This window comes from Fundulus heteroclitus, chromosome 16, assembly GCF_011125445.2.
Source record: "Fundulus heteroclitus isolate FHET01 chromosome 16, MU-UCD_Fhet_4.1, whole genome shotgun sequence".
NCBI lineage: Eukaryota > Metazoa > Chordata > Actinopteri > Cyprinodontiformes > Fundulidae > Fundulus > Fundulus heteroclitus.
Genome location: NC_046376.1, coordinates 34,280,825 through 34,308,619, shown reverse-complemented (window position 1 = coordinate 34,308,619; position 27,795 = coordinate 34,280,825). Strand labels below are relative to the sequence as shown.

Here is a 27,795-nt window from a genome sequence, read left to right as displayed (position 1 = left end):
TTCTGACAAGACCGAAGTTGTAATCTTTGAGCCAGAGTCCTCAAAAAATAAACTTCTTAACCAATCACTTAATCTGGGTGGCATTAACCTGGCCTCTGGTAATAAAGTAAAAAATCTTGGTGTTATTTTTGACCAAGACATGTCATTTAAATCCCATATTAAACAGGTTTCCAGAGTTTCCTTTTTTCACCTCCGGAATATCGCCAAAATTAGAAACATTCTGTCCAGGAGTGGTGCTGAAAAACTGGTCCATGCATTTGTTACTTCAAGGCTGGACTATTGTAATTCTTTACTATCAGGAAGTCCACAAAATGCAGTTCAAAGCCTTCAGCTGATCCAAAATGCTGCAGCAAGAGTTCTGATGAAAATCAACAAGAGGGATCATATTTCTCCAATTTTAGCTTCCCTTCATTGGCTTCCTGTTAAATCAAGAATAGAATTTAAAATTCTTCTTCTAACATATAAAGCCCTTAATAATCAAACTCCATCATATATCAGAGCTCTGATTACCCCGTATGTTCCTAACAGAGCACTTCGCTCTCAGACTGCAGGTTTGCTGGTGGTTCCTAGAGTCTCTAAAAGTAGAATGGGAGGCAGATCCTTTAGCTATCAGGCTCCTCTCCTGTGGAACCAACTCCCAGTTTTGGTCCGTGAGGCAGACACCCTGTCTACTTTTAAGACTAGGCTTAAAACTTTTCTTTTTGACAAAAATTATAACTAGTGGCTCATGTTACTCTCAGCTACCTTTATAGTTTTACTGCTATAGGCTTAGGCTACTGGAGTATATCAGGATCTAATTTTCTCACTCTATTGAGTTCTACTGTTCTTCAATTATGCATTATGTGTTGTCATTTCTGCTTTAACTTTCTGTTCTCTCTCTTTTCTCTTCATAGTAGGTACACCTGGTCTGGCGTTCTGTTAACTGTGACATCATCCAGAGAAGACGGCTCACCCGCTACTACCATCTAATGTAGAACAGATTACTAGATCAATGTGTGCTTCTGTGCTTTTTTGTTTCTCTTGTTGTGTCTCTGTTCTGTCTTCTGTAACCCCAGTCGGTCGAGGCAGATGACCGTTCATACTGAGCCCGGTTCTGCCGGAGGTTTTTCCTTCCCGTTAATGGGTGGTTTTTCTTCCCACTGTCGCTTCATGCTTGCTCAGTATGAGGGATTGCAGCAAAGCCATGTACAATGCAGATGACTCTTCCTGTGGCTCTACGCTTCCCCAGGAGTGAATGCTGCTTGTCGGGACTTTGATGCAATCAACTGGTTTCCTTATATAGGACATTTTTGACCAATCTGTATAATCTGACCCAATCTGTATAATATGATTGAACTTGACTTTGTAAAGTACCTTGAGATGACATGTTTCATGATTTGGCGCTATATAAATAAAATTGAATTGAATTGAATTGAATTTCCTTTGTGCAGCAATCAATATGGGAATTGTGTTTTTGCAGCCAATAGGCACCAAGCAACACAGGTAACTGGGGAGAGTTAATGATTGTGAATGAAATGTGCTTGGGGTGAATACCTCCCAAGTAGAGACAAACAGGGACTGTGCAGGTATCTGAGTGATTAAGAACATGACCGTCCAGGGCCAGAATCCATTGTGGTTTGGCAGCAGGTATCATTTTGATCTTCAGGTCCCGGGCAAACTCTTCATCCATGAATTCAGTGTCAGAAGACAATAGTAGACACCTCATGTCACTTTTTAATCCGATTTTGATGGATTAAAAGTGGGCGGGGCGATTAAAAAGGGGCGGGGCTTATTTTTTAATTGACCTTTTAGGTGACCCCACTCACATGATCGTCACGTGGCCCTGCTCGTGACCCTCATGTGACACCCTATCATTGACATTATGACCCTACCGTGACCTCCATATGACCCCACCACGTGACCCCTCATGTGACACCCCCCCCCCCACATTAATCATTATTAAATTAATTAATTATTCTTTTATTAATTGTATTATTATTATTTTCATTTATATTCATATCATTAATAATATTATTACTACTATCATTGATATTATTGTAATTATTTAATTCTGTTATGCATGCCCAACCTTATTTAGTAGTATTATTGTAATCATTTAAAGTTATTTATAATTATTTAACTCCGGTATACATACCCAATCTTTTTATTAGTATTATTATGATTATTTTGAATTATTTAATTCCGTTACGCGCACCCAATCTTTAAGGTGGGAGGAAATCAGTCTTTGTTTCAGCCATAAAAGCAGTCAGACTCTGAATACTTAAAGTTTCAAAATAAAGATTAAAAATAAAACTATATAAAGCGTTTAGACGCATAAGCTTCCCCATCCGGAATCTGTAAATAAAAAGCTCAGGGTTCTCGCTCAGCCAGAATCCTGCGATGCAACCCCTCAGCTCTCCCTGTAAACAGCAAGCGTTTAACCTCAGTTACTGACTGCTTACCAGTTGCAGCTTAGAACATAATAAGTCCATACACTCTACAGGTCACTGTCAGTTTGAGGGTCATAAGTTCACTCGGTCAGTAAGCAGTTAAAATAATACTCAACCTGTTCGAAGCACCGCGCGGGAGGAGACACAAGGGGGGAGATCTCGCTTTCTCTCAATCATCTGACCCCTTAACACAAAAACTGTGTCTTTCTCTACAACCCTCGCGCTGTCATGCTTAGTATTTATAAATAGCGGACACCCTGTCACAAAAAAAAAAATCGACAGGATGTTGTATTTCACGCCTTTACGTATCTTAAAAATCCCCATCACGCGGACAAACACAATGCCTGTATTATCAATAATGTATATATAAGGCCCCCTTCCCCTCCCACCTAATCGAAGGCATATACGGTGACTCCTCCGAAAAATGTCAAAAGACATTTATGTGTGAAATGTTTGTCTCCCCTTTATTATAACTTTTTTGTTACCATCAAGGCTCAGTATAAAATTAAGCATTGTAAAAATGAAAAATGATTGAACTTTTTGGTGCTTACTGCTGTTTCTTGTTCTTCATTCAATTTTGCACAAATATCCTATTTCTCAATAAACTATACATTAAAAAGGTGGCTCAAGATTTTGAAAGTGGGTTTCTGTTATTACAAGTTAATCTCTGTCATGCAGTATCAACCAAATACACTTTATTTGTAAAGCTCCTTTCAGTTCTGCCTCACATAGGTTAAAAACATAACTAAACTGAGAGAAAAAGGTTATATGGATGAAAGTAATTTATGAGGAATTGCTGAAAAACGGTTGTGGAGTTTAATGAAGAAACTGCATTAAATATGAAAACTTAACACGAGCTATCATCTTCGAAAAGTTAAATGTTTTAACAGGGTCTGCTGTAAATGTCACAATTGAAAAGACATAATACAAGATGCTAATAAAAAATGATGTCTAATGATGTGTTAGTTGATTATGTCAACTTTCCATGAAGTTGAACTTATCTGCTGCAGGTAAGATATCAGGGGCTTCTCATTTTACCTCACTGTTGATTAATATAGCACTTCACATACTAAAACACAGTTTTCTTCTTTAACAGAATTCTTTGTGAATTTTTACAACATTTTTTGAGTAAAAAGTTTAACCCTGGCTGAACACAAGTTGGGTCTTATTATCGATATGTCCATAAATTCTAAAACAAGACGATGATAGAACTGGCGCAGTTTCAAAAGCTTTTACAGTTGGATTTGTCTAGTCTTTGAAACTCAGTTTGTAAAGTTTAGTACACCTTGTTTTTCAAACCTAAAGTTTTAGTGCTCTGCGTTCATTCTGGTAATGCAAATCTTCAAATAATTGGAACGTGTTTAAGATATTTTTAGTTTGTAAATGTTTTGTTTGCTCTTTGACATGATATTTTTTTTACTGCACATTATGCACAAATATTTCCAGACAAGTAAAATGTACAGAAAAAAATGACAACTCACTGTCCTCGACATATGTTATTTAGTTTAAAATGTGACAAACCCTGGCTCAATGACCAAATGCTTTCAGGAGGAGTAAGGGGTGCAACACACACACACACACACACACACACACACATCTTAGGGCGTCAAATATAGTTACTACCCACACTCGTATTGTATGTTGGGTTCTTACTGCTAATTTTGGACTGTTCTTTTTCAGAGTGGACAGATAATACAACTTTAGAAAGTAAAAAAAAAAAAAAAAACACTCTGGTTTTCAAGTTTAAAATTGATATTTTTCCATAAATCTTCATACAATACAATTTTACTAACACTATCAATCTGGCATAAGCAGAGACACAAAAAACAACACAGAAACACCGATCCACAAATGGTTTCTACGTTAAAGACGGTAATGGCGTCACAGCTAAACAGAATGCCAGGGTAGATGTACCTACTATGAAGAGAAAAAAAAACAAAACAGAGAGAACATAAAGTTGAAATAACAACAAATAATGTAAAAATAAAAAGGACCCAAAAGGGTGTAAGTGTTGATTTTGCAAAATAGGAGTAGAAGAGTTAATTTCAGCTCCGGGAAGTCACAAAGAAGAAATGATTCTGAAGTTGATGGGTTACATTTCCATCAATTAAAAAATCTGCTGGCTGCTACCTTAACGAAAGTAAAACACGATTATTGTGAAATGCGTAAATAACCTAAAGAAATTATACCAAGCTGTGAAGGCTCTCATTGCTCAGGGTTTCCCCTGTCATTAACTAAATAATATAATTTACTTCAGTGCAAGGTAGCATCCTGTCTCAGTGACCTAGATTACTGCGATGTTTCTTATAATGCACCTGCCACCTCTCTGCATTAGATGCTGTCTATCATGGAGAATTACGGTTCATACCAACATCTCTCACTGTACTTCATATTCCTTTAAATTTCAACCGGCCATCATCATCAACCCATAAACTCATGCATTGGTACATTTTCATCTTTAAAGCTGTCTGATCCTGTGTTATTTATCCCGTTATATGTCATTTAGTCCAGCAAAAGACTTAGTCCCCAGGACTTTATCACTTTCAGTGCTCCATTAGTAAAAACAGGACTTGGAAAAGAGGCATTTTCTCACTCTGTCCTATCAACGTGGAGCACTCTACAACAGGATATGAAAATATCCATGTTGATTCCTCTGGGAGAATTTAAGCTTATATTCAGAAATATAAAATAAATCTTGCCATGAAACTTGTTCTTGTTTTTAGGTTATATTTTGTCTTATTTAATATGATTTAAATCCTTTAAGTGTTTGTTTTGTTATTGTGTTTGTAAATATGTTTTTGTTTTGTTTTACCAAAACCAGTCACCTGTAAATTGCTTTTATTGTTGAAATTAAGACTGAAAGAACTCCATTAATTCTCCAGGTTTTTCCCAGTAAACAATCCATGTATTACCATAAGCGGGCTGTATAAAACAAACTGGCTGATGAAATGGATGAAGCCAAAAACAGGACTATGAAAAACAATTTCTGCATGTAAGACTGTCAGGAAATTTAGAACTATCTCAAACCTGGCCTTTTTTTTCCCTAACCTTTTTTTTCTCAGCCTAAACGGCTCCACTAAGAGCTATGAAGGACATGCTGCAACAGTTACTGATCAAAGTTGTTAATACTGGGAACTAAAACGGTTACATATTAAGTTATTTTTAAACAAGCCCAAATCATCTGCCGTATGTTTAAAGATTACATCAAATTTTGAATTGTTCACGTCTTGGTAGTCTTGTGATGGAAGTCGGCGTGTCTCAAAGCAGGTTGATGATCTGATAGCCTTCCATCCAGCCCAGAACTTTGATGACCTTCATCAGTGGGTGCTGGAAAACAGATATGTGTTATTGTTATGTAAAGGATAATACTCCTCTTAAAGAAAAAAATAAATCACCAAGATGAAAACAAACGTTTTAAGAAAATATCTGCCCATGTGGCCAATTCCAGCTGTGGTTTTTGCCATGGCCAAACCAATTTTATTAAGTGCACAACACATATTTGCAATTGGGCACAGATGACCTTATTTTTACTTTGAAAAAATTAAGGAGTTAGAAAGGTAGTGAGATATAATCTAGATCTGCTGCTATATGCTTTACTTGTGACATTCATATTTATGTTAGAAAACGCAATTTTTAATTAATTTCCTTACCAATTTTCATATAATCAATATCCACTCGTTGCAATTATTTTAAATTGCTGAAGAATCCGTTTTGCACATAAGCATACATGCATTGGTTTAACAGTTTTACGATAAATTACAAAATCCAAACACCAATTTAGGTTTACACCAATAAGAACAACAGACAGTCATTTGAAAACAACATAAAATCCACATGATAATCTGTTAACAATGAATTTATCTGGGTATCCACTCAGGTACTATTTATTTGACACAACAAAGTAAAGGTAGAAGCCAACCAGTGGGGTTACATTACAAAGCAAAAGTTGTTTTAGCATGGCGTTCAACCTAAGGCTAGCTTTCATGTTATTTGCTCTAAAACGTAACATGGTCCCTTACTGTAACTGGGCCTTTAGCTGAAATCTTACATGTTCTATCTGCAAAGTGAGCTATTACTTTTTCACCGGGAAAGCTTTGAAAGTTACCTGTGGGGTGCTGATGCTGTTAGCTGCACTGAGCTATGATGTCACGTCTTTCTTCCTCAGCCAAACCAGCGCAACAACAACAACTCTTAATGTATCATGTGACTTTTGGCACAAATTTACCGCAGCGGTGGTGGGATTGTTTCGTACTCGAGCAGAGGCTGTTTTGTGCGAGCACAGACCGTTTTGTACTCGAGGAAAACTTATAAATGATATTTTGAGTGCAAGGTTGGCGAACAGTTTGCAAAACAATTTTTTTTGTGTGAGACATCATTTTTTTTGCTTACAACCTTTTAGCAGGAAATTATCTCCATAGATTTGGGCCACTCTTTTCCTGTTTGGTAAGATGTGGTAAGATAAAAAGGTTTAGGTGCATCAAAGTCTTTTTTTTTTTTTTCAGCAGAAAAAGTAATTAAATAGATGTGGTCTGCAAAACCATAGTTATTACTTTGTTCACTACCTAATATTTCCCATTGAGGGCATATTTTAATTTGGCAGCAATACTTTGCCCGAATCAAAAATAAAGACAGCCAAAAGGGTGCAAAAAATCTGTTCAGATGACTCAAAACGGCCGTCGGGCCTCATTTATAGTTTTTCAACCTAAGCCTGCTTTAAACTCTCCTGGGTACCCTGGTTTTCACGTTGCTTTGTTTGCCATAGCTCTCTAACAAACCGCCGAAGTTTACACAGAACATCTGTATTTGCACTGAGATTAAGTAACACAGATGGATTAGGAGACTTCTGAAGGCAAACGGTTGCCTTGGGTTTTATTTCGGTGTACCATGTTAAAAGGAGGTAAAAATAAACAATGCAAATACTGAATAGAGCACTGAATATTTATTTGATGTCGAAAACCATTCGTAGCCAACAATATGCTAACAACTGTTAGACTGTAAGACTGTAAAATCAGCAGCGCGCCTCTGTACGGCGCTGTGAGAACGTGGAGGGAAGCTGAAGGCGCGAGCAGGGCAGGTAGGTGGCGCTGTTGTGCAGCCGGTCTCGCGCACAGACCGGAGAGAGAGAGAGAGACCGAGGCCAGTCGGTGCAAGGCGGAGGTTATTACAGGACACCCTGGTTAGAGGCGATGCTGTTGGTCCTCTGCGAGGAGCAACAAGCGGCGCTCGCAGAACCGAGACGACTCGTTGTGTGGTTTTAAGCGAGACGCGGATATTCCTCCGCTAGGCTTCAAAGTCCTAACACCCGGGGGGTATTAGGAATTCCGGGGCTGTGTTTTTGTCTTTATTTTTCCGCTGTTTTGAGCGTTTGGGCGAAGCGAAGCAGAGAACGGGGAGAGCGCAAAGCGACCGGCGCTGCTTTTTTTTTTTTTTTTTATATATAGCGCTTCTCAGTTCAGCCGACAGAGAACCCGCTGGCGACACCGTTTACGGGACTTGAGAGCAAATACTGGCGGAGACATTGAGGAAGCCGACCGTAAGCGACGCGGACTCGTCGCGCCGCGGGCCACGTTGATTAACAAGTTATTAATAGTCCACGCCGGAGTCTTTGTCTGATGGCGACACAGACTTGTCTTGCGAGCGGAGGTCACTGAACCCGAAAGTTGCGCACCGCTGATGGTGCAGCGATACGATGTTTAGTGTTTTCTGGTCCGCTGCTGCCATTTCTGTCATCTCTGCAGCCGTCGGAGCCGCGAGGCGGGCGGCGCTTGGAGCGGGAAGACGGCCGTCCGCGGCAGGCTGCACCGAAGTTGGACGTCAAACTAATTGGTGTAACCCCTGAAAGGGCCAGAGATCACCGGGCGCTTTCTGTTCTCCCCTCCCCCCACTCCTAGCCCTCAGTAATGAAGATGTGAACTCTCCCTCCTCCTCCTCCTCCTCCTCCTCCTCCCCTGTCTGTAGTCGCCTTCCCGCACGCTTTCATCTCCTAGCCGCTCCTCCGTTCGGTTCCGAGAGATCCAGCGCCGCCGGGATGTACGAGAGCGCCGACGCTGGGATCATGAGCCCCAGTCCGGGGAGTCCCGGCCAGGTGTCCTTTCTCAGCATGGACTACTACCACGAACCCCCGGGGCTGGGAGCGGAGAAGGGACCGCTGAGCGGCGCGGGAGGACTGCAGCGTCCTTTCGGGGCTTCCCTGGTGTCCGGCAGGCGCTGGAGCGGATCCAGCCACTGTGAGTACTTTTTGCAGGTCGACCTAGCTGCAGCAAAGCAATACTAGGCTCTGGATCGTTTCTGAAAAGTTGAACGTGTCCATCTTTGGCGGTGCTCGGGGCTGAGATCACCTGCCTCTCTCCTCGCTCTGATCATGGCTTATCTGCTGCGCCCTTAGTCTTTGCGCCGTTTCTCACCTGTTTGGAAGAATAGTTGTGACAAAAACACTTTTTGATCCCAAACACCAACCAGAGACGACGTTGCTGACAAGTGAAGAGGATGATAGTGATTATGGACCTTTATGTTGGTCCGTTAGAAACAAAAGGTCCTTCTAGCAACACCTCCAAATTATTTCACAATCTTTCAAGAAAGGTGTGGGGTTAAAATATTTATAATGATATAACAGGAAATGAAAGGAACAAACGAATTAATTCAAAGGAACTCTAGTTTTAGAGATATTGAATAAACAAATAAACATGGCGTGTGGCACTAAGAAACTTTTATTAATTGAAAATCTTATTGGTGTTTGGTTTTGGGGTCCCTCTGTGGGACCCCAAAACCAACACACACACACACAGACCAATATCTGCATTTCGATTGAGCTCAGACTGTTATCAGAACTCTGGGTTATCAGGGCGACAGCATTCCCTCTGCAACAGGGGAGAAGCATTTCAGACCTGTGGTTGTCCTAACTGGCCGTCTGTCAAGTCGGCTAACAAAAGCCGCAGAAAGATAAAATCACCGCGTCGAAACGCAGAGGAGAGAACGGAGAGACGCCGTCATTCCGTATGCGTCAGGAGTTTCTGAGAAGCTGCTGAGAATTTTCTCCCAACTGCTTCATCGCGGAGGCCGAAACGGCCGAATCTCAGCTGAGCGGCGTGCCGCGATGGATGGCCAAATGTGTGATTTGTGGCCAAATCACACATTTGGCCACAGTGATGTCCAGATTTTGGAGAACGGATTGTTTGAAAGAGGGGTGGAAGATGCCGTCTTGGTCAAAAGAGAAAAGCCATCGCTGAACAGAGGAGGAGGATTGCTCTTCCAAATCCTCAGTGTTTCCAGCTCAGTCCTCCAACTCATTCCAAAGGGATTCAATCAGCGTCTCATCGTGATTCAGTAGACCAAGTGCTCCACTCACACTGAGCAATAGACGACCCAGGGCAGTGGCGGGTGGGTCACTGATTTACATCTGACTTAGAATGCGCCTAGGAGGATAGGTCTGCATGTCCTTTAAAAACAGCAGCGCTCCAGCTGCAGGTTGCTCAAGTGCGAGCCGCCAGAATTGACGAAGACTGCTGGATAGGTGTTGAAATGTTTTCAGAGAATGTCTGGCTGCCTCTGATTTAAGCCTGTTTGCTGTAGCCATGACCCGGATGACTGAGAATTTGCACAAACTCTGTCCCTGACTTGTTTGGTGAGCTCCTTGGTCTTCATGGTGTGATGCCTCTTGCTTAGTGCTGCTGCAGCCTCTGGGCCTTTAAGGAAAGGTGTGTTTACACTGACAGGTCAGGTGACACTGTGATTACACACAGTGGGAACTTCATTTCACCAATTAAGGTCATTGGCTGGATTATCGGTTTCATTGCAAAGAGGATGGATTCATATGCACCTGTCAGTTTTTTACTCTTTTTGTTTCTTTTTTCTATATAGTTTTATCATTCACCAACTTAGACTATTTTGTGCATATAACACAAGATTAAAAATCATTTTAATTCCAGGTTTGCATGTGATGACCTGACAAGCTAGATTGGTAATGTATAGCACTCTCCATTTAGACCTAGGCGATATGGCCTAAAATTAGGATCTCCATATATTGAGCAGTTCACCTTGATAACGATAAAGGGACAATAACACTAACACCCCCCACAACCACCTTCTGCACAGCCGGTTACAGCTAACTTACCTCAGCACATACACCTTCTGCACAAATTTCCCTTACAGGGCGTATAGGTTAAAAATAAAATTATAATAAACCCAATGGAGCAGCTGCGCCTGTCGTCAAACATAAGACAACTCCATTAAGATGTGTGCACTAGGGCTATGTTAAAAAAAAATCAATTATGAATCGATTCTCATATTAATTCCTAATAATTGATTCATATAGCCAAAGATAGATGAAAAAAAATTCTCACTGTGAACTTAAATTACTTGCGTGGAAGTGAGTCCGCGTTGACAGGCACGTGCAAAATCTTTACGACCGTGCACGCGATGTCACACTATAAACTGCTCGGCGGCAACAAGTCTTCACATTGAATTCATTTCTGTGACACCGAGCTTGATGCACTGAGCCGCTCCAAGCAGGCGGTTGCAGGGCCGCGCTGCATCACAGTCCCTCTCTGCTCTCACTGACAGGTGGGCGGTGAGAGCCTGCTGGAAAACAAACAGATCTACATGCTCAACCAGCTAAGCTAATTAAACATTTAACCATCCCTTCCCCCGCTTCGTCCTGCTGGGGAAAGGTGTGGGAATTGTAGGAATCTGTCACAAGAAGTGTAGGCAACGGGTACGCTCGACTACTGATAAAAACACATTACAGCACCCACACCCATCTGCGCGGACCTTTTACCTTCATAAAGCGCACAGAGAGCCGACTTTAGCTTAACAACCGTGTTAGTCTGTTTATTTGTTCTTCTGCTGTGAGCCCCCAGCAGGACTAAAACAAAACAAAGCGCCAAGCTCCACTTTGTGGTCAGTGGCATGGATGCAACATACATCAAAGGAGCCTTCACACTTCATGCCGGGAGGTGAATTTTTAATGTCTTTTTTTTAATAAGGCACCTGGATAGGGTCCAAATTTAGTGTCCCTTTGGGTTTAATAAAGTATTTTTGAATTGAATTAAATAGAGCAGGTGTAGATGTCTCTGGTGTCCTCTGTTTTCTACCCTGGATCTGTTTGGGGTGTTCTGCCCCACAGCATGTGTGTGAAAGCAAACGTCTCAACATTCAGGAAGAGGGTTTGGTCCTTACAGCTGCCATTAGCTACCATTACATTATTAACTACACAGTCCTGAAACTCAGGTAAGAGCTAAAAAAAATACCAGCAAACCAATTAGAGGTCGGATCGAAAATAATTTATTTCAAATCTTGAGAAGTGCAATCGAATTGATTCTTGAAATTTGAATCGATACCCAGCCCTAGTGCCCACTTACAGATTGCCTGGTGCAGCCTCTGCCCAAAAAACTGCACTCGCATCCATCTATTGAGCTCGGCAGCTTTAAATATGTTTATGCCGTTGTCAGTAGTAATAGCAAAAAATGCCTCTTCCGTGATGCCCCACGCAGACAGCATTGTGCTTAAACATGTCTGACCAGCGGTATCGGCTGGAAAATACGCCATCTGTAGCACTCTGATGCACAGTTTCCACTCGTCATCGATTAATGTAAAGTCAGACTAATGAACGGGTAAATCGTGCCACTGGACCAGAGATCAGATGTGGCTGCTAGGTACATAACACCTGCTCCTCTTCCTCTTCGGCCAGGTCTACCGCCGCCGCTGTTAAAATATTTCAAATTTTCTCAACTCCATTGTTTCCCACTTCTTGAGACTGGATGGAGTGTAGTCACATGACTACAGACTGTATATGTAGCACAGCATCTCAAAGGGACATGAGAATAGCTTAGCTATAGCCAAACAAGATAAAAACAACTTTAAATTTTTTTTAAAACACCAAAAAAAATAGCGACGAGGACAAAATGACGTTGGTTATTGTCGGAAAGTTCGTGTTCGCTTATGGTACGTTTAAAGACGGCTCACCATATGTAATTAGTGGATTAAATAGTTAGTGGCTGAAAAAAGTGTTTGTGGGGGGGGGCAAAGGGCACAGATTTGAAAGGTTGGGGGGGGGGGGGCATGTCCGTTACGCCCATGGACTGTTTTATGAGTCCTCAATATAAGTCATGAGCATGCAACCATGTAAAAGGTACCATGAAAAGGTCATTGTATAAACAGTCAGCCAACATACAGCATGTGATTTCTCTGGTTTAAAAGAGCTGTCTCACCCTACCGTCATGTGCTGGGGTAAGTTTGGCTCGAAGTACACAGCAATCCCAGACTGATGACTTACTAATGTCACTGTGACATCGCTTTTGCACAACTGGGTAAGAGTGGCCTGAGTGATAAACAGGGAATATGCCAAAAAAACCCAGCGAAGGAGGTGAGCTCATAAAGATAAGCTGCATGGACACAGATGGTTATCTTTAGCATGTTTGTAAGTGTTGGAGAAAAGGTGTATAAAAAAGGTTCAAAGGTCAAAGGCCATTCTCTCAGACCAAGGCTCACGCCCGTGTGTGCGTGTATGAGTGTGTGTGTGTGTGTGTGTGTGTGTGTATGTGTGTGTATGTGAGAGAGCAATGACTCACTGACAATTGGGAGGTGACCTACATCTCTGATTCTCTTTATTTTTTTCCTTCTTCTTCTTTCTTTCCTTTGTCAGCTGCCCAGTCATCACTTCTCTGCACTGAATAACCTTCCTTTCTTTTGGCCAACACACACCATTAATCACACACAGACACACATGCACACATACATTTACTTCCAACTGCACTTTGTCTGGAAATGTGAGGGTGTGCCATACAACTTTGACTAGTGCGGGGACAGAGGAGTACCGGATCAGAACAAAGTCAATTGATTTTCACATCCCATCCACAATAAACCTTTAAAAATAAATGTCTCACAGTAAAGTGCATACAATCAGTCTTCCTAAATTACCTGTTGAATCTGATTTGAGATTAATATCTTGAAAGGAAGTGTCTTTCGCAAGAGCCTTGCAAAAGTATTAATTGATTCATTTTAATTTAACTTTTTTTTCATGGTCCTACCACAGTCTTCAATTAATTTTATTGAAATTTGATGTCACTGACCAACACAAAGTCCTTTGAAATTTGGAAGTTAAAGGAAAATATGCTTTTCAAATTTTTCCAAATAAAAGTTTGGCTTGTATCTATTTGCACATTTTTCTTATACCCATGGATAAACTCCAGTGCAAATAACAACTTCCAGAATTCACCTAATTTGTAAGTAGTCCACCTTTATGTGATTTAATCTCTAAAAACCTAGCTGTTTTGTGAATGGTTCATAAGTTTGTTAGAGAACATCATGAAGACCAAGTAACGCAGAAGACTGGTCAGGGATAAGGTTGTGGAGCTTTACACATTTCCCAGAGCTCCATTCAATCCATTATCTCAAAATGAAGAACATGGCTGTCTACTATAACTGTTAATAATTACCACCGTTTATAATGCTCAATGCCAAAGAAAGGCTTCCCACATTGTTCAACTTAAAATTCTATTCAATTTACATTAATGCTACATTATATAAATTCATTTAGTTCAGTTTAGAATATACAATATATAAGATAATATAGTATTTAAGAAAGTGTTGTGGCAGATGGGCAGAGAGAAGCTGACATACCAGGAGGAAAAGATAGATCCGTATTTCCGTTGATCATCATGGGAAATGTTAGATCCCTTACAAAATGGAGAAGATAGCAGCGCTAACCTGACATCAGGGCTTGTTTAGAGAGGCCAGTTTATTGATGCTAACCGAGACCTGGCTAACTGAATGCAAACAAGGCAAATGAAGCTAGCAATTTACATGTCATCCATATGTTAAGGCAGGATTAGTGAATTAATGGTTGTCGATTCGAACAACGCCTTTCATGCGATGCAAATGGCACTAATTTGGCAAATAGACCGAAGCGAAACCGCGAACAGCATCATGGACACATGACTGGAGCAAAGAAAAATTTAGCTCTGGTTCAACAATCAGAACCTTTCTCCGTCAATTTGTGTCATGTTAAGGGTCCTCCTTGTCCATTTATTTAAGTGTGAAAATGTTTTTTATATGTTACATATTTAGACAGTACAATTAGGCTATATTTCTACTGAGCACTGATTGATTTACTGACAGAAGATAGATGGACAGGTGCTCTGCAGCTGGGATAGAGCACCTGTAGTTCATATTTCGGAGGGTGACTGACTGGAATGGCAGGTCCAAGGTGTTGAGTTGAACAGACAAAAGGAACCAGCAAGTGGATAGGTGCTCCTCCTATTTGATGGTGCGGTAAAGCAAACTGGGCAGAATTTTGCCTCGAGAAATTGTTTGTAAACGAGTGGTGAAACCTCAATCGACCAACAGCAGGCTGTCAACACAAAAAATATGCCTTGTTTGCATTTGGTGTGAACACACCTTAACAGAGCAAGAACACCAGGCTCTCTTTCTGTACACAGGGAACCTTAACACTGTATCCCTATCCTCCACCCTCCCCAGTTTTAATCAGTATGTTACCTGCAACACTAGAAACAACAAAAGCACTAGACTCACTGTATGTACATTGCAAAGCGGCATACATTTAATCACCCCCTCCATCCTCTGGGCTGGCTCAGACCACAACCTGATTCACCTCCAGCCTCTGTATAAACCCCTTATACACAGAGACCCAGTTGTAATATGCACAGTAAGGAAATGGTCTGAGGAGGCTGAAGAAGCCCTGAGACTAGGCTTGTCATGATAACAAATTTTGCTTCTAAACTTCTAAAAGTTATTGCAATAAATCATATTATTGTAATTTAGAGACCTCTTCAACCAATATGATAGTGGCATTGTAACGCAAGCATGTCCCCTCGACCTACGGACCCAGACAAATTAAGCGGTGGCGTCATTTGGTTTAAATCCAAAAATCTCCCACCCAGCAGTAGCAGTGTTTGGCTTTGACACCAATAGAATTTCTTTTCAAACTACCATTCCTCTGGCTCTCCCTCACCAGGCTCTTATTTTAACTTTGAACATGTGCCCACCTGACACAAGTTGAGTTTCTCCCTCCGTATAATAAGCCTAGCTGGAGACCCCCAGGCTGAGCGTGCTTTGCTTATTTTAAATGCCTCGGTGATCGAGAAAAACGTAAAACGGTCAGTAAAATTCCCATCTGGAATAAAACGCCCCGGTCAGCTAACCTAATGCGCTAGCTGTTATTAGCTTATTAGCTAAGCGCAAGGAGCTAATAACAGCTCCTCATGCTTCCTCACGCACCTCCCGCAAGCTACCATACCACTACCGTCAGGACTCCCCCATTTTCTGTGGGAGCTGACGCCGATGCAGCGTACTGAAACCTTTTTGCTGTCCCAGTGAATATATTGAACCAGCCCTTGCTGAGGTTTAATACGCCTCTGCTGCTCACAACAAACTCAATAAGTGTTTACAACATGCTAATGGTTTTACAGGTTCTGATCTGATCATAAATCATTTACACTGTCTCTCAGATACTGATCTCCATTTGCAGATGTTTGCTTCCTACTTACTTGTACGATCGTGCATATCACATGTTTTTCTCTGTTTGTTGTGCAAACCAGCAGCTGCATTTTCCTCTGTTTGACGAATATTGCATTTCTTCTCTGATTATCATTCTCTCGGATGCTAATTTACACTTGAGCATGCCTTAGCTACTAGATGTTGCTGTACAATCATGCATACAGGATATTTTCTCACATTGTTGTGATAATCGGCTGCTGTCCTGGTTGTATTTACTACGTTTATTTCACCCTTTCTGATAAATTAGTTCTCGCTTTAGAACTAACTAATTTTGGATTAGATTAGCTGGGGGGTTTTCCGTTAGTGATTTAGTGTGCAACTCTGTCTACGCTTTTGCCAGTATCAGGCCCAAATTAACCCCACTGTGGGACAATAAAGGAGTTTCTTATTTCCTATCTTCTCTATTTCCCTTTTACGATTACTTGTGAAACAGCTTCAGATGGAAAACAATTTCTAATTTTTTTATCTAGAGTCATCAACATCCATATCCCCTATCATGCAGTCATTCTTTTTTATGATCAAAATATAAAACCCTGCGAGGAATCTCCACAGTGAAAGCATTGTATTTGATTTGGATATTTTTGTGCAGCTCAGTAACCCTGAAGTGAGAAGCAGTAGCAGGAGATTGATAACCAGGTGCTCGAAAGCCGAGAGAAAAAAACAACTGGAAACAAGCAGGGAGCAGAACGGGGAGACTGACTGAGAGGAGTTTAAAAGAGGTCAGTCAGCGCTGTAGGGAGCTGTTGGTTAGTGAGTCAGTGACAGCAGAGCTAAGGCAAACAGAAAGTACGGGAAGATAGCTGAAGAAGAAGAGGAGGAGGAGGAGGAGGATCTCTCCTCTGTATTTCTCTCTGTGTAAACAGAGCAGAGCAGTGGAGGCGAGTTAAATCTCCTCCATAGTGGAATGTCTGGTATGGCTGCTAAAGCAGGGGGAGGGGAGGTGTGTGTGTGTGTGTGTGTGTGTGTGTGTGTGTGTGTGTGTTTGGCTGGAGCTTAGATGAAGCAGAAGGAAAGAAGCCGCTGGGTATGAGTTCTGGCTTTTTTAATCACACAGGTCAGGACCTCAGATACATCACAGTGTTGTGCCTTGAACAAAAAAGAAGGGCAATAATTTTCCCAAAGTGAGGCGGGGGCAGCGTGAGGAGTGGGATCCTCTGGTTCACATGCTACTCAGCGGCTCTGATTATCAACAACTGTACTCTTTGGCTTGCTGTACGGGTTGAGCTCAGTCATTTAGAAATCATGATGCAGGTAAACTACTGGACTGAAGCGGAGAACCAAACTACAAGCTCTGTGTTCCCTCTCTCATTGGGCTCACCTTGTTGATCTCTGCAGAGTCGGATGTCCTAACCATTTTTTAGTCCATCATTTCTTTATTGGGTTAGAAATTCCATACCTGAACCAGCATATGAACACAGAACCACAGAGTTGTACAGCGACAGAATATAAATACGATCTGGTCAGTTGGTAGGATTGCTTTATGTGTTGGTGATGATGAGTAGTCCAGTTTATGCATCTAGATGTGTAGGAGGTTGTTTTTGCAAAGGTGTGAGCAAATGTATCCATAATTATCCATAATTAGAATTGAAGTTTGTGGTTACAATAACACAAGATGTGAAAAGTTCTAGAGGCATGAATACTTCTGCCAGACCCTATTTGTTAGAGGTAGCAACGGAAGGACAGGAAGCATTATTCGTCAGGATGAGGCAAACGGAGATTTACAGAACCCAGCTAAACTCTAATGCAGTGTGGAGAATCTTAGCCTGACTGTAAGCCTGACTCGCTGTAAATGTCTCGTCCTGCAGCCATTGAGACGGAGAGCACGAGTTCTGGGGAGGACCTGCTTGTTCTCAGCCCGCCGTCACCTCCTCCACCTCCCCGTGTCTACAAGCCTTGCTTTGTGTGCCAGGACAAATCTTCAGGGTACCACTACGGCGTCAGCGCCTGTGAGGGCTGCAAGGTGAGTCTTTGCAGGAGCTAAATTTCTGTTAGAAATCATCTGGTACCTGGACTGATGCGCGTTCCTGCTTCCCACATGGATGAACTTGGTTACACAATGACAGCCGAGCTCTCCCAACTGGTGAACCCTCCTGATGATCTCTGTCACCAGTGGTTACCAGATGAGAGGCGTAGAACCTCCTGGATAAGTCTCCAGTTTATTGCAGGGTGCTCGTCCTGAAATAATACTTAAAATTGGCGATTATTCAACCATCCTGGACAGTTGTGATCACTTCCATCTGTATCTAAGATGATAAATGCTGAAAGATGTTTTAATTTTATCGGTCACACTGTAAAAAGGTAACAAAATGTAAGTACATTTTTCTTGAAATTAGTGTATTTGTCCTTGATTTGAGCAGGTACATAAGATTATCTGAGTATTTTGGCCGCTAAAATAAGATAATTAGATCTACTGCACTTGAAGTAAGATGATGGAGATGAGTTGTTCCTAAGTGCAAAAATCTTCTTCCACTGGCAGATAATCTTATTTACCTTCTCAAATCAAGGGCAAAGGGGGAACATTTTAAGCAAATTTGACTTACTTTTTGTTACCTTTTTGCAGTGGATCTCTGTAAAAAGGCTTTGATGAGAGCATCTCTGCATATTTAACAAGACACTGAGCGGAAAGTCTGCAATTTTTTATTAATGTGTTTGAATGTAAAATCTGCAAAACATTTATTATTATTCAGCTTGGGTGAATGGATTTCAATGTTGTTTGGAAATAAAAATACAGAACTGCTGTTGTGACATATCAACTTTCCAGAAAACATGAGTGGCAGAGGAGGAGACGGACGAATATTCGGGCCAGGGAGAAAGGTTTAGTACCCTACCGCCACAAAGCTCCACGTTTAGTTTAGGGTGGATCCAGAAAGTCCTGTCTGTTGTTGGTGTACGTTTTTAGTTGCTTTTGTCTGATTTGGTCCTGGTTCCAGCAGTGGAAACACAGTGGTATGAAAATGACCCCAGAACTCCCAGGGTTCCTGAAAAGCTTCATTCAGGAAAATGTTAGACCCTTTCCTTCAAACTAATCCTCCCCAGTGAACCTGTCCTAACCATCAGAACCTGCCGATCAGGGACAGACAGTAAACAATCATCACATTAAGTGGTCTTTATCACAATGGCAATAAAGGTGGTATTAAATATTTTGTCTATTTAGTTGTGTTATAGGAAACCGAATGAATCAACTCGAGGTCCACGAGAAGTCACTCAGTCAGCCTTATTACCTTTATCATTGGACGAATGAGAACACATCTGAGTTGCCAGCGTGATCTGGGTTTCCACAGAGCCAAATAGGTGATTTTATCATGAATATCTAACTCCTCCTGTTACCCCCCCCCCCCCCCCCCCCCCCCCCAGTTTAAAGTCTGGGAACACGCTGACCTTCTGAACTGCAGCTTGCTCCCTCCAGCATCTGCTCCCTTATCCAAGCACATCTCCATGAGCTAAGTTCCCGTTATTTATGATCTCCGTTATAACGTCCTCTTCCAAACAAAAGCCTCCTTGTAGAGCTTCCTTCAGTGACAGGCCATAAACAGTAGAAGATGCACCGCTCACACAGCTCAACCAACTGGTTTCAACCTCTGTTAGGGAGATCCCTACGCTGGGCAGCGGTGCGTTCAGGGTTCTCATTACAAGCTCTGACTCTAACAGTTGGAGCCATACAGAAAGAAAAGATGGACCATCAGCTCCCTTCATTTCTGGTAGATATTTCTACACAAGTCTGACTTTAAACATGCAGTCTGCAAGGAACTGCAGACTTGAAGGGAGAAGGTGGGAGTTTTATGGACGGGTAAGACTTCTAAACAAGGAAACAGGGAATAAAGACTTTTCTACATTCCATTTTCTTTTCCCATATCTGTGCAGAACTGGAGAATGTTTCCATGCCATTCCAGGCTGTTTTTGACTGCTTAGGATGTCATTATGCATGCTGTACACTTATCGTTAAATACAGACAACTCAATCCTGTTTTTGAAGCATAAATGCAACATTAATTGGTACAAAACTAGCTTTTGGAAGTTTGTGAACATGACCGGAGTTGATCATTTTCACTGGATGAATAACTCTTTGCACAACTGAACTTCCTGTGTTCAATAAAGGATGCAGTATTCCCCATCCCAGAATGTTTGCTTCTGCTGCTGTGCAGGGAGGGAGGCCAGCTGTGGGTTTGCAGGGACGGCAGCGATCAGCAGAGGAATCGGCTGCAGCTTATTGCTCCATCACTTCTGACTCCCCTCTCTGGCTGGAGGAGGAGTGCAGCTGTGATCACGGCACAGGTTTTGTCTTTAATTTATGTGAGGTTGTTATTAAAGAGGGACAGCATTGTCGCCACCTGCTTCAAACAGGCGTTCTACACAGTCTGGAGAAGAAAATCTGTTTGATTTCAGGAGTTTCCAGCTAAAGATGTGGTAAAAGAACAGAAGGGTATAAAAAATCAGAGGATTTCCTTTCTTACCACTGTCTAAATGTCCTTCCTTCTTTCCTTCCTTCCTTCCTTCCTTCCTTCCTTCCTTCCTTCCTTCCTTCCTTCCTTCCTTCCTTTGTTCGTTCGTTCGTTCCTTCCTTCCTTCTTTCCTTTGTTCCTTCCTTCCTTCCTTCCTTCCTTCCTTCCTTCCTTCCTTCCTTCCTTCCATCCTCCCATGTTTCCTTTCATTTGTCTTGCTTCCTTCTGTATACCCTTTCATCCATCTCTTCCTTCCTCCTTTCCTGCCATAACTTCATACAGATTCTTAGTATTTTTTTCTTTTTAAATCAAAGTAACGAGCTGAGAACTCTGGAAATGAGATTCTGCAGAGGTCTGAATATTTTATATGAAAAGTTTGCAGGGATTCATTTGAATTTGTCCCCAATCTGTGGCGTCATGTTCTTTTTATTTGTTCTTATTTCTGAGGACTTCTTTCATGAAAAGACAATGAATGTATACAAACTAGTGGATGCTGGGAGCGTGGCTTTAGATCAGAATGTTTTAGGAGGTGAACTACGAAGACGGAGGCACTCAGCTTGAACCTGTGAGACTCCTCCTAGAGTGAGTTCTTGTTAAGGTTGACCTGGTACAGCTCTGTCCGTCACACATACCTGGGTTCCTTTTATTCTGGCCAAAGGTCTGTCCAGTAACTGTAAAACCCCTAAATGTATTTGACTGATTTTGCTTCTAATTGCAAAGTGGGTTCCTGTTTGGAAAGATGCTTTTGTTTTCTATCCGGCAGGGTTTCTTTCGGAGGAGCATCCAGAGAAACATGGTTTACATCTGCCTCAGAAGCAAAGTGTGCGTCATAAACAAAGTGACGAGGAACCGCTGTCAGTTCTGCCGGCTGCAGAAATGCCTCGATGTCGGCATGTCTAAAGAGTGTGAGTAAACTATGTAGATCCCACTCCCAGTGTGTGGTTGTAGCTGTGTTATGCAGCTAAAGGCTCCATCCTGCTTACATCTAGAGCGGTTTCTATTGTCGAGGAAGGATGAAGGATTAACCTTTACGGTTGTCTCCCCCTGGTGGCCGAACGCTCTCAACACACGCTCCAAAGAGCTGAGCTGTATCTACATCAGCTGTATAGCGTGCTCCTGATTTTAGTTCTAAAATCTGAATTAGATTTCTGTATCAGAAAAGCAAAAAAAAAAAGGACTAGACATGTTACTTAGGGTTGCAATGACCACTGGCTCTTCCTGCCACCCTCACACTTAATAGTGTTTTATTCTTCTAATCTGTGACCAGCATTATTCAGCCTTGTTTACAGCCAAGAGCTCACAGGTCCCGTGTGTGTTTAATCTGACTACATTTCTTCAGAGGGGGGAAAAATCCAACACTGAAAAGTAATTGTTCATCAGAGTCACACTTATTGGCAAACCCTGATGCCGGTACTTGGTTTGTCAGGGCTGGAGCGTGCAGAGAGAGGAATCTTTGACCATTGCTCTCTGCACATTCAGGAGTCCTGCCTCCTCTCTAATGCTCTCTTATGTCCAGCTCAGCCCACAGCCTTTCTGCACGATTTACATGTAGGTTAGAGGATTGAGTTTTTATATAACTGCACAAATCTACTGGTATTGCAATATCAATTTTATGCAATATTTGAACTGATGCCGTTTATTAAGTGTCATAAATCCATAGTGTGGATGTCCATAGTAGTGGTCCCAGCTTGGACATGAACAGTGGTTGGGACATCGCATAAAGAAAGAAAAGAGACAGGAAAATGTGGGTTACCTGGAACTAATGGGTAGTAACTGCTTAAATTTACTCACATTTACTTCAGTACCTTTTGGGGGGAAAAGTCATAATCTGGCCATATATGTATTTTGGATCATTACTCTCTGAACATGTCCTGGTATTTCACAGAGATAATGATGTCATGCAGCCTTTTGAAGAGAAGCAGACACTCAGCATCATAGATCCTCCTCCATGCGTAACAGTGGACCCTCAGATCCTCTGCATCAGGGGTGTCCAGACTTTTGGGTACATTGTCAAAGAAACTCAAGGGCCAAAAAATGTAAAAAAAAAATTAAACCAATAAACTGTTAATTTCTTACCTATTCTACAAAATATGGTCCTTTTCAATAAATAAATTATTTAGATTTTTTTTGTAGGAAATTAATGTGTAAATTATTGTAGATCCAAAATTAAAAAAGTGTTTTGCTCATTTGTTGTATTCATCCAGTTAGCAAATTATTCTGAATAATTTAATTTGACTCTAACAACAATAAACTGAACGTTTTTTGTTCTAGCGATATAAGAACCAGTTGTTTTTTGAAAACACTTGATGTAATTAGCCAATTTTAATATTTGAATCCAAAGCCAATTTTAATACACCAAAGTCTGCATTTGATTAATTAAACATCATTGGATAGGTGTTACTATGAAAGTAAAGAGAATGTCAAAAGTGTGTTTATCAAAAGGTGAATACTTTGTGTTGTACTTAACATTTTCAATTGTAGGATTTTATCTTTTCTGTAATAATTTTGCCCTAATTAAAAACTAAAATCCATCTGCATCAGCCACCTGTGTTGGTGGACCAAATCTGTCTTGGAATGCAGTTGGGGGGGGGGGGCACCCAAAATCAGTACAGGGGCCACAAATGGCCTCCGGGTCACGCTTTGGACATGCCTGCTATACATTGACGTGATGAGAAGCAGGAGAAGTCTTTATTCTGCCATCCCCGCCAACAGCCACATGGCAGACTGGCTCTAATGGTTTTTATGGAAATCTTGGCGGCACCAAAATGCAGATCTTTGCTGCAGAAATTGATTATAATGGATTTTAATTAGATGCGTGAAAGTCCTAATAAAACACATTCGATTTTGTTGTTTCAAAGTCCCGAAAAAACTGAAAAAATTCTGGAAAAGCAAAAGCGTTTCCAAACTCTGTATTAATTTGGATTCATACATTTTCTCCTTTTTTAAATTCCTTCTCCCACTACAAAACTGTTGTAGTGCTTTAGCTGTTATAGATGACTATTTAAAATGGAGTTAGGATCATAACAAAGAGAGAAACAAAGGGAGAGTTTCCAGCGTAATCTTCCTGCTGTCATGTTTGCCACCAGTGGTTCGAAATGAAAGAACGAAGAAGAAGAAGGAGGAGAAGCGGCCGGGGGACTTCGAGGTCTACGTGCTGTCAGCCGACACTGAGGAGATGATTGAACGAGTCCGGCAGGCCCATCAAGACACGTTCCCGTCCCTCTGCCAGCTGGGCAAATACACCACGGTACCCAAAGACAAACACATCGTCGTCTGCAACGCCACACGATCATGATTACGTCTGCTTGGTCTGCTTGGTCCAGCTGTGTTTGAGCCAGCCCTCTGTGTCTTGCAGAGCGACAGCTCGGAGCACCGTGTCGCCCTCGACGTCAGCCTGTGGGACAAGTTCAGTGAATTGTCCACCAAGTGCATCATTAAGACGGTGGAGTTCGCCAAACAGCTCCCCGGCTTCACCACTCTGACCATCGCTGATCAGATCACGCTGCTCAAGGCGGCCTGCCTCGACATTCTGGTGGGTTTAAAGCGTCGCTCTGTAGGACTGAGTGAGAACAGCTTTCATATGACACGTGGGAATCCACAACAAGACTTTTAATCATTCATTTCCATTTTTTTTTTTGTCTAGATTCTGAGAATCTGTACGCGGTACACCCCAGACCAGGATACCATGACGTTCTCCGATGGCCTGACTCTGAACCGCACCCAGATGCACAACGCGGGCTTCGGGCCTCTCACGGACCTGGTTTTCTCCTTCGCCAACCAGCTGCTCCCTCTGGAAATGGACGACGCAGAGACAGGACTGCTCAGCGCCATCTGCCTGCTCTGCGGAGGTACTGCTCCCACTCCCAGTAAGCGCTGGTGCTTGGTGAAGATCTCTGTTCCTGATTTGTTTTTATGTGCAGACCGTCAGGACCTGGAGGAGTCGCATAAAGTGGATGTTCTTCAGGAACCGATGCTTGAAGCCTTGAAGGTATCATCCCATGACTTTGATCCACCAAACATCTTCATTATCATAGCAGACTAAACTAAAATATGCATGTGTATAAGGAAACGTTGACTGGAACTGGTTATTAAACCAAACAAGACTTATCTGCACTACAACGTTGTTTATCATACAAACCCAAACCTTCAATCAAAGCCGTCCTTATGCCTAACCTTTTATACTGGAACAACTTGTGCTCACAATGACAATCATTGCAGATCTACGTGAGGAGGAGGAGACCCGATAAACCCTGCATGTTCCCTAAGATACTGATGAAGATCACGGACCTCAGGAGCATCAGTGTAATGGGTGAGGCCACCTTCAGTGGTACCTTGTGGTTTGATGACATGAGACCCAGATCGGCAAATCTGCAGAGGGAAGGTTCCCTTTCTGCTATTTCCTGCCTCGGTGGGATTTCTTTGGAAGGATAAGTCGTGCAGATTCAAGCTAGAAAACTGAGCATTTCCTGCGAGAATACACTGTGACGGCAGGCTGTAGGCCAATGTGGTCAGCTGATCTGCTGAAGAAGCTGAAGTGACGCAGAAAAACACTTGTGAAAGAGCATAGAGTGGCAGAAATATTTGTAGAAAAGATCTTTAACGAATTACCCTTCTAAGAACAATAAAAATAGAGTTGATGCAGAAGCTGAAGCAGAGAATCGCTGAAGAAGCAGAAGAAGAAGCAGACGGTCTGATCCAGACGTGTCTAAGGGATTCTAAGCAGCGGCCTCAGAGTTGCACACAGATAAAATCACTTCAAATGCTAAGATGTTAGTTGCAGGATAACAATTATCTGAAATACATATTCTCTGCTGTGCTACAGTTAATGTAGTAACTTAAACTATAATTTCATAAAAATGCTACAATATATTTAAAAGCTGAAGCATTTAGAGTCTGAATTGTGTTTCTAGCTAAACGTAGAGAGTAGTGCTTACCCTTCAGCTTGTTCATTTCTACAGGGGAAAAAGTCTAAAAAGGTCTTTTTCTTTTACAAATTCAAAAGGTTTTTGATTATTTTTGCGGCTATGAGACAAAAAAAGGCCTTTTTTATGTCTCAAAAGTGACTTCTTGGTGTGAAACGTGTGCTACAGAAACGGTACATGTTAAGTCTAACATGATAGACGAACTAATAGCTACAGAAAATACCTCGGTGGAAAAATCTAAATTTATCTAGCCTAAAGTGAACGCTGTTTTATCGTTTATCATTTCTATTTATTTCATTAAACATAAAATGTTATTTAACCACTTGGGTTCCTCCATGTAAAAGAAAGTTGAAAAATTCTGATCCCAAGTCAAAAAAGGCAGTTATGAAAAGTAGGCTAGATAAAATACAACTACATGTAAATGATAAAACAAGATTGGCCTAAAGTATCGGCCATCAGCCCCTACTAATTTTTAATATTAATATTATTAATATTAATAAATATGTAATGTGTATATTATTTCTGTATATATATATTGATTTTATTCAATTTTACTTTATTTTATTGTATTCTTATTTCTGTCTGCACCATCATCACCAAGTCAAAATCCTTGTATGTGCAAACCTACTTGGCGATTAAACTTGATTCTGATTCTGATTAAAATATCTAAACAATAGTAAAAAAAAAAATACCTGTATAGGTGATATGAGCAGCATTAAGCCTCAGAAAGGTGTCTGCTGTTTGGTTGACCTGACCCTCCGCCTGTCTTCTCCCTCAGGATCAGAACGAGTACTTACACTGAAAATGGAGATTCCCGGCTCCATGCCTCCACTCATCCAGGAGATGCTGGAGAACTCTGAGGGGCTGGACGGCCACGGAGCTGGAGCGGGGAAAGGAAGAGAGGAGGAGGACTGACCGGAGCCGGGGCGCTGCCATCCCAGCGCGTTGCCTAAAGCGCTCCCATTTCTCAGCCCAGGTCTCCTCTCCCATTCTCCTCCTCATCCTGTTCCCCAGATGACTTCTCAGCAGCTACATGGACACAAACTGGAGGAGGGAGCAGGATGTCACCCAGATGCCGCGGACTCCTCTAAACGTTTGAACCGTCTGGGTCACTGGAGCCGTGCCGTTAGGACTCAAATGTGTCCAGACATCATGGTTCTTTAGAATTATGCAAAAAAAAACAAACTCAGATGTCACTTTTTATCATGTAGAAAAGGCTAATGATATTTGACTATAACTATACATGGTGGACAATCTTGCTTCCCAGCTGTAAATGACTGATTTGTCTCAAACGTCCTTGATTTCAAACGTTACATATGCAAAATCAATGTGATGTAGTGCTTATAGAGGGTTTATAGCTCCACTGGATCACAGTTCTTTTCCTAGTGTCAAATGTGCTTATGCAGCGTCTCCCCACCCCATCGCAGCTGTCCACTGCCCACGTCCCACCATCCCTCGGCTTTTTCCTTCTGTTTTCCTGTGCACACCCGCCAGAGCTGTGAAAGAAACACCAGTCCTTCACTGGAATAGGATCAAAAACTGGAGCCAGATTTGTCTTTGTAACAATGCTTTAACATCCGTTGGCAAATGTGTGTGTGTGTGTGTGTGTGCGTGCGTATGTGGCCAAAACACCCGCAACAAATTGTGAAACACTTGAAAAGTCCCGTCTGCCTGATGGTGGAGGGTTTCAACCAAAGCTTAGTTCTCAGATGCAGTCATGCAGCATCAGCACTTCAAAAAATGTATCAGTCTTCAGAATATATCCTGTTTCCTTTTTTTTGTGTGTTTTCTGCACCACCTGATGTCAAAGACTGTCGCACAGCGTCACCGTCTCACTACAGCGTCCCAAATATCAGTTATGTCCTCTTTCATTGTACTGTTTCAGTGTCGTTTCAGCTGAAAGGGGCGAGGTTACGTTCAGTTAACGGTATATGAACACGGGGAGTTTAATAAAGAAGTGTGATTTCCTTTATGGGTCTAACTGGTGATCTAGTGTTCATTAACTGTTTTAGGAACAATACGCGGTTCACAGGAGATGTTTCACTCTTAGGTTGATGACAGTCTGCGTTGCTTCAGCATTAGGATCATCCAGAGAAACCATATTACAAGATTGTTTTTTTTAAAGATGGAAATTAGTAAATCCAAAATGTGAAAAACAGTTCAGATCATATTGAAAATGGAGATTTAAAAAAAAAAATGTGTTAAATCTTTTCATTAGTTCAAGCGGTATGCTACCGAACACTAGAAGACTGGCACTCATTGGCTAATCCTTTAGCTTTTATTCATGCAAAGTAGTTTAACATGTTTTTATCGGTGATCTGACATAAACCAAGGGTGAGAAAATGTTTGCCTCTGGTTTGCCTCTTTGTTGCATTGATTCTGTAGGATTACAGAAGCAATCTTACATAAATATTAAATGACTAGATGAAGGGAAGTAGTTCTTAATTAGCCCTGTTGTGCTAACAGTTAAAAGTTAAGTCTTGCTGGGCTGACC

General features: G+C 41.7%; 1 protein-coding gene across 2 annotated transcripts; it reads left to right on the top strand.

Annotated features, from left to right (window-relative positions):
- The first annotated feature begins 7,557 nt into the window (after nucleotides 1-7,557).
- Nucleotides 7,558-27,282, top strand: LOC105925290 (retinoic acid receptor alpha-A). 2 transcript variants are annotated; one of them, XM_012861061.3, is made up of 9 exons: nucleotides 7,558-8,656; nucleotides 17,747-17,901; nucleotides 21,143-21,284; nucleotides 23,466-23,626; nucleotides 23,735-23,911; nucleotides 24,023-24,227; nucleotides 24,300-24,367; nucleotides 24,598-24,688; nucleotides 26,080-27,282. In XM_012861061.3, exons 1-9 carry the CDS (start codon nucleotides 8,458-8,460, stop codon nucleotides 26,214-26,216), a joined length of 1,335 nt encoding a protein of 444 aa, XP_012716515.2. In that variant the 5' UTR covers nucleotides 7,558-8,457; the 3' UTR covers nucleotides 26,217-27,282. The 2 variants fall into 2 exon arrangements, with proteins under 2 accessions (XP_012716515.2, XP_036004442.1); XM_036148549.1 differs by lacking the exons at nucleotides 7,558-8,656; nucleotides 17,747-17,901 and adding an exon at nucleotides 19,218-19,232.
- The last annotated feature ends 513 nt before the right edge of the window (nucleotides 27,283-27,795 follow it).

Coding starts and splice junctions, on each gene's coding strand:
- LOC105925290 (XM_012861061.3), top strand. CDS start 8,458: ATGTACGAGAGCGCCGACGCTGGGATCATGAGCCCCAGTCCGGGGAGT. Junction 24,228..24,299: donor CATCTGCCTGCTCTGCGGAG/GTACTGCTCCCA, acceptor TTTTATGTGCAG/ACCGTCAGGACCTGGAGGAG. Junction 24,689..26,079: donor CAGGAGCATCAGTGTAATGG/GTGAGGCCACCT, acceptor CTTCTCCCTCAG/GATCAGAACGAGTACTTACA.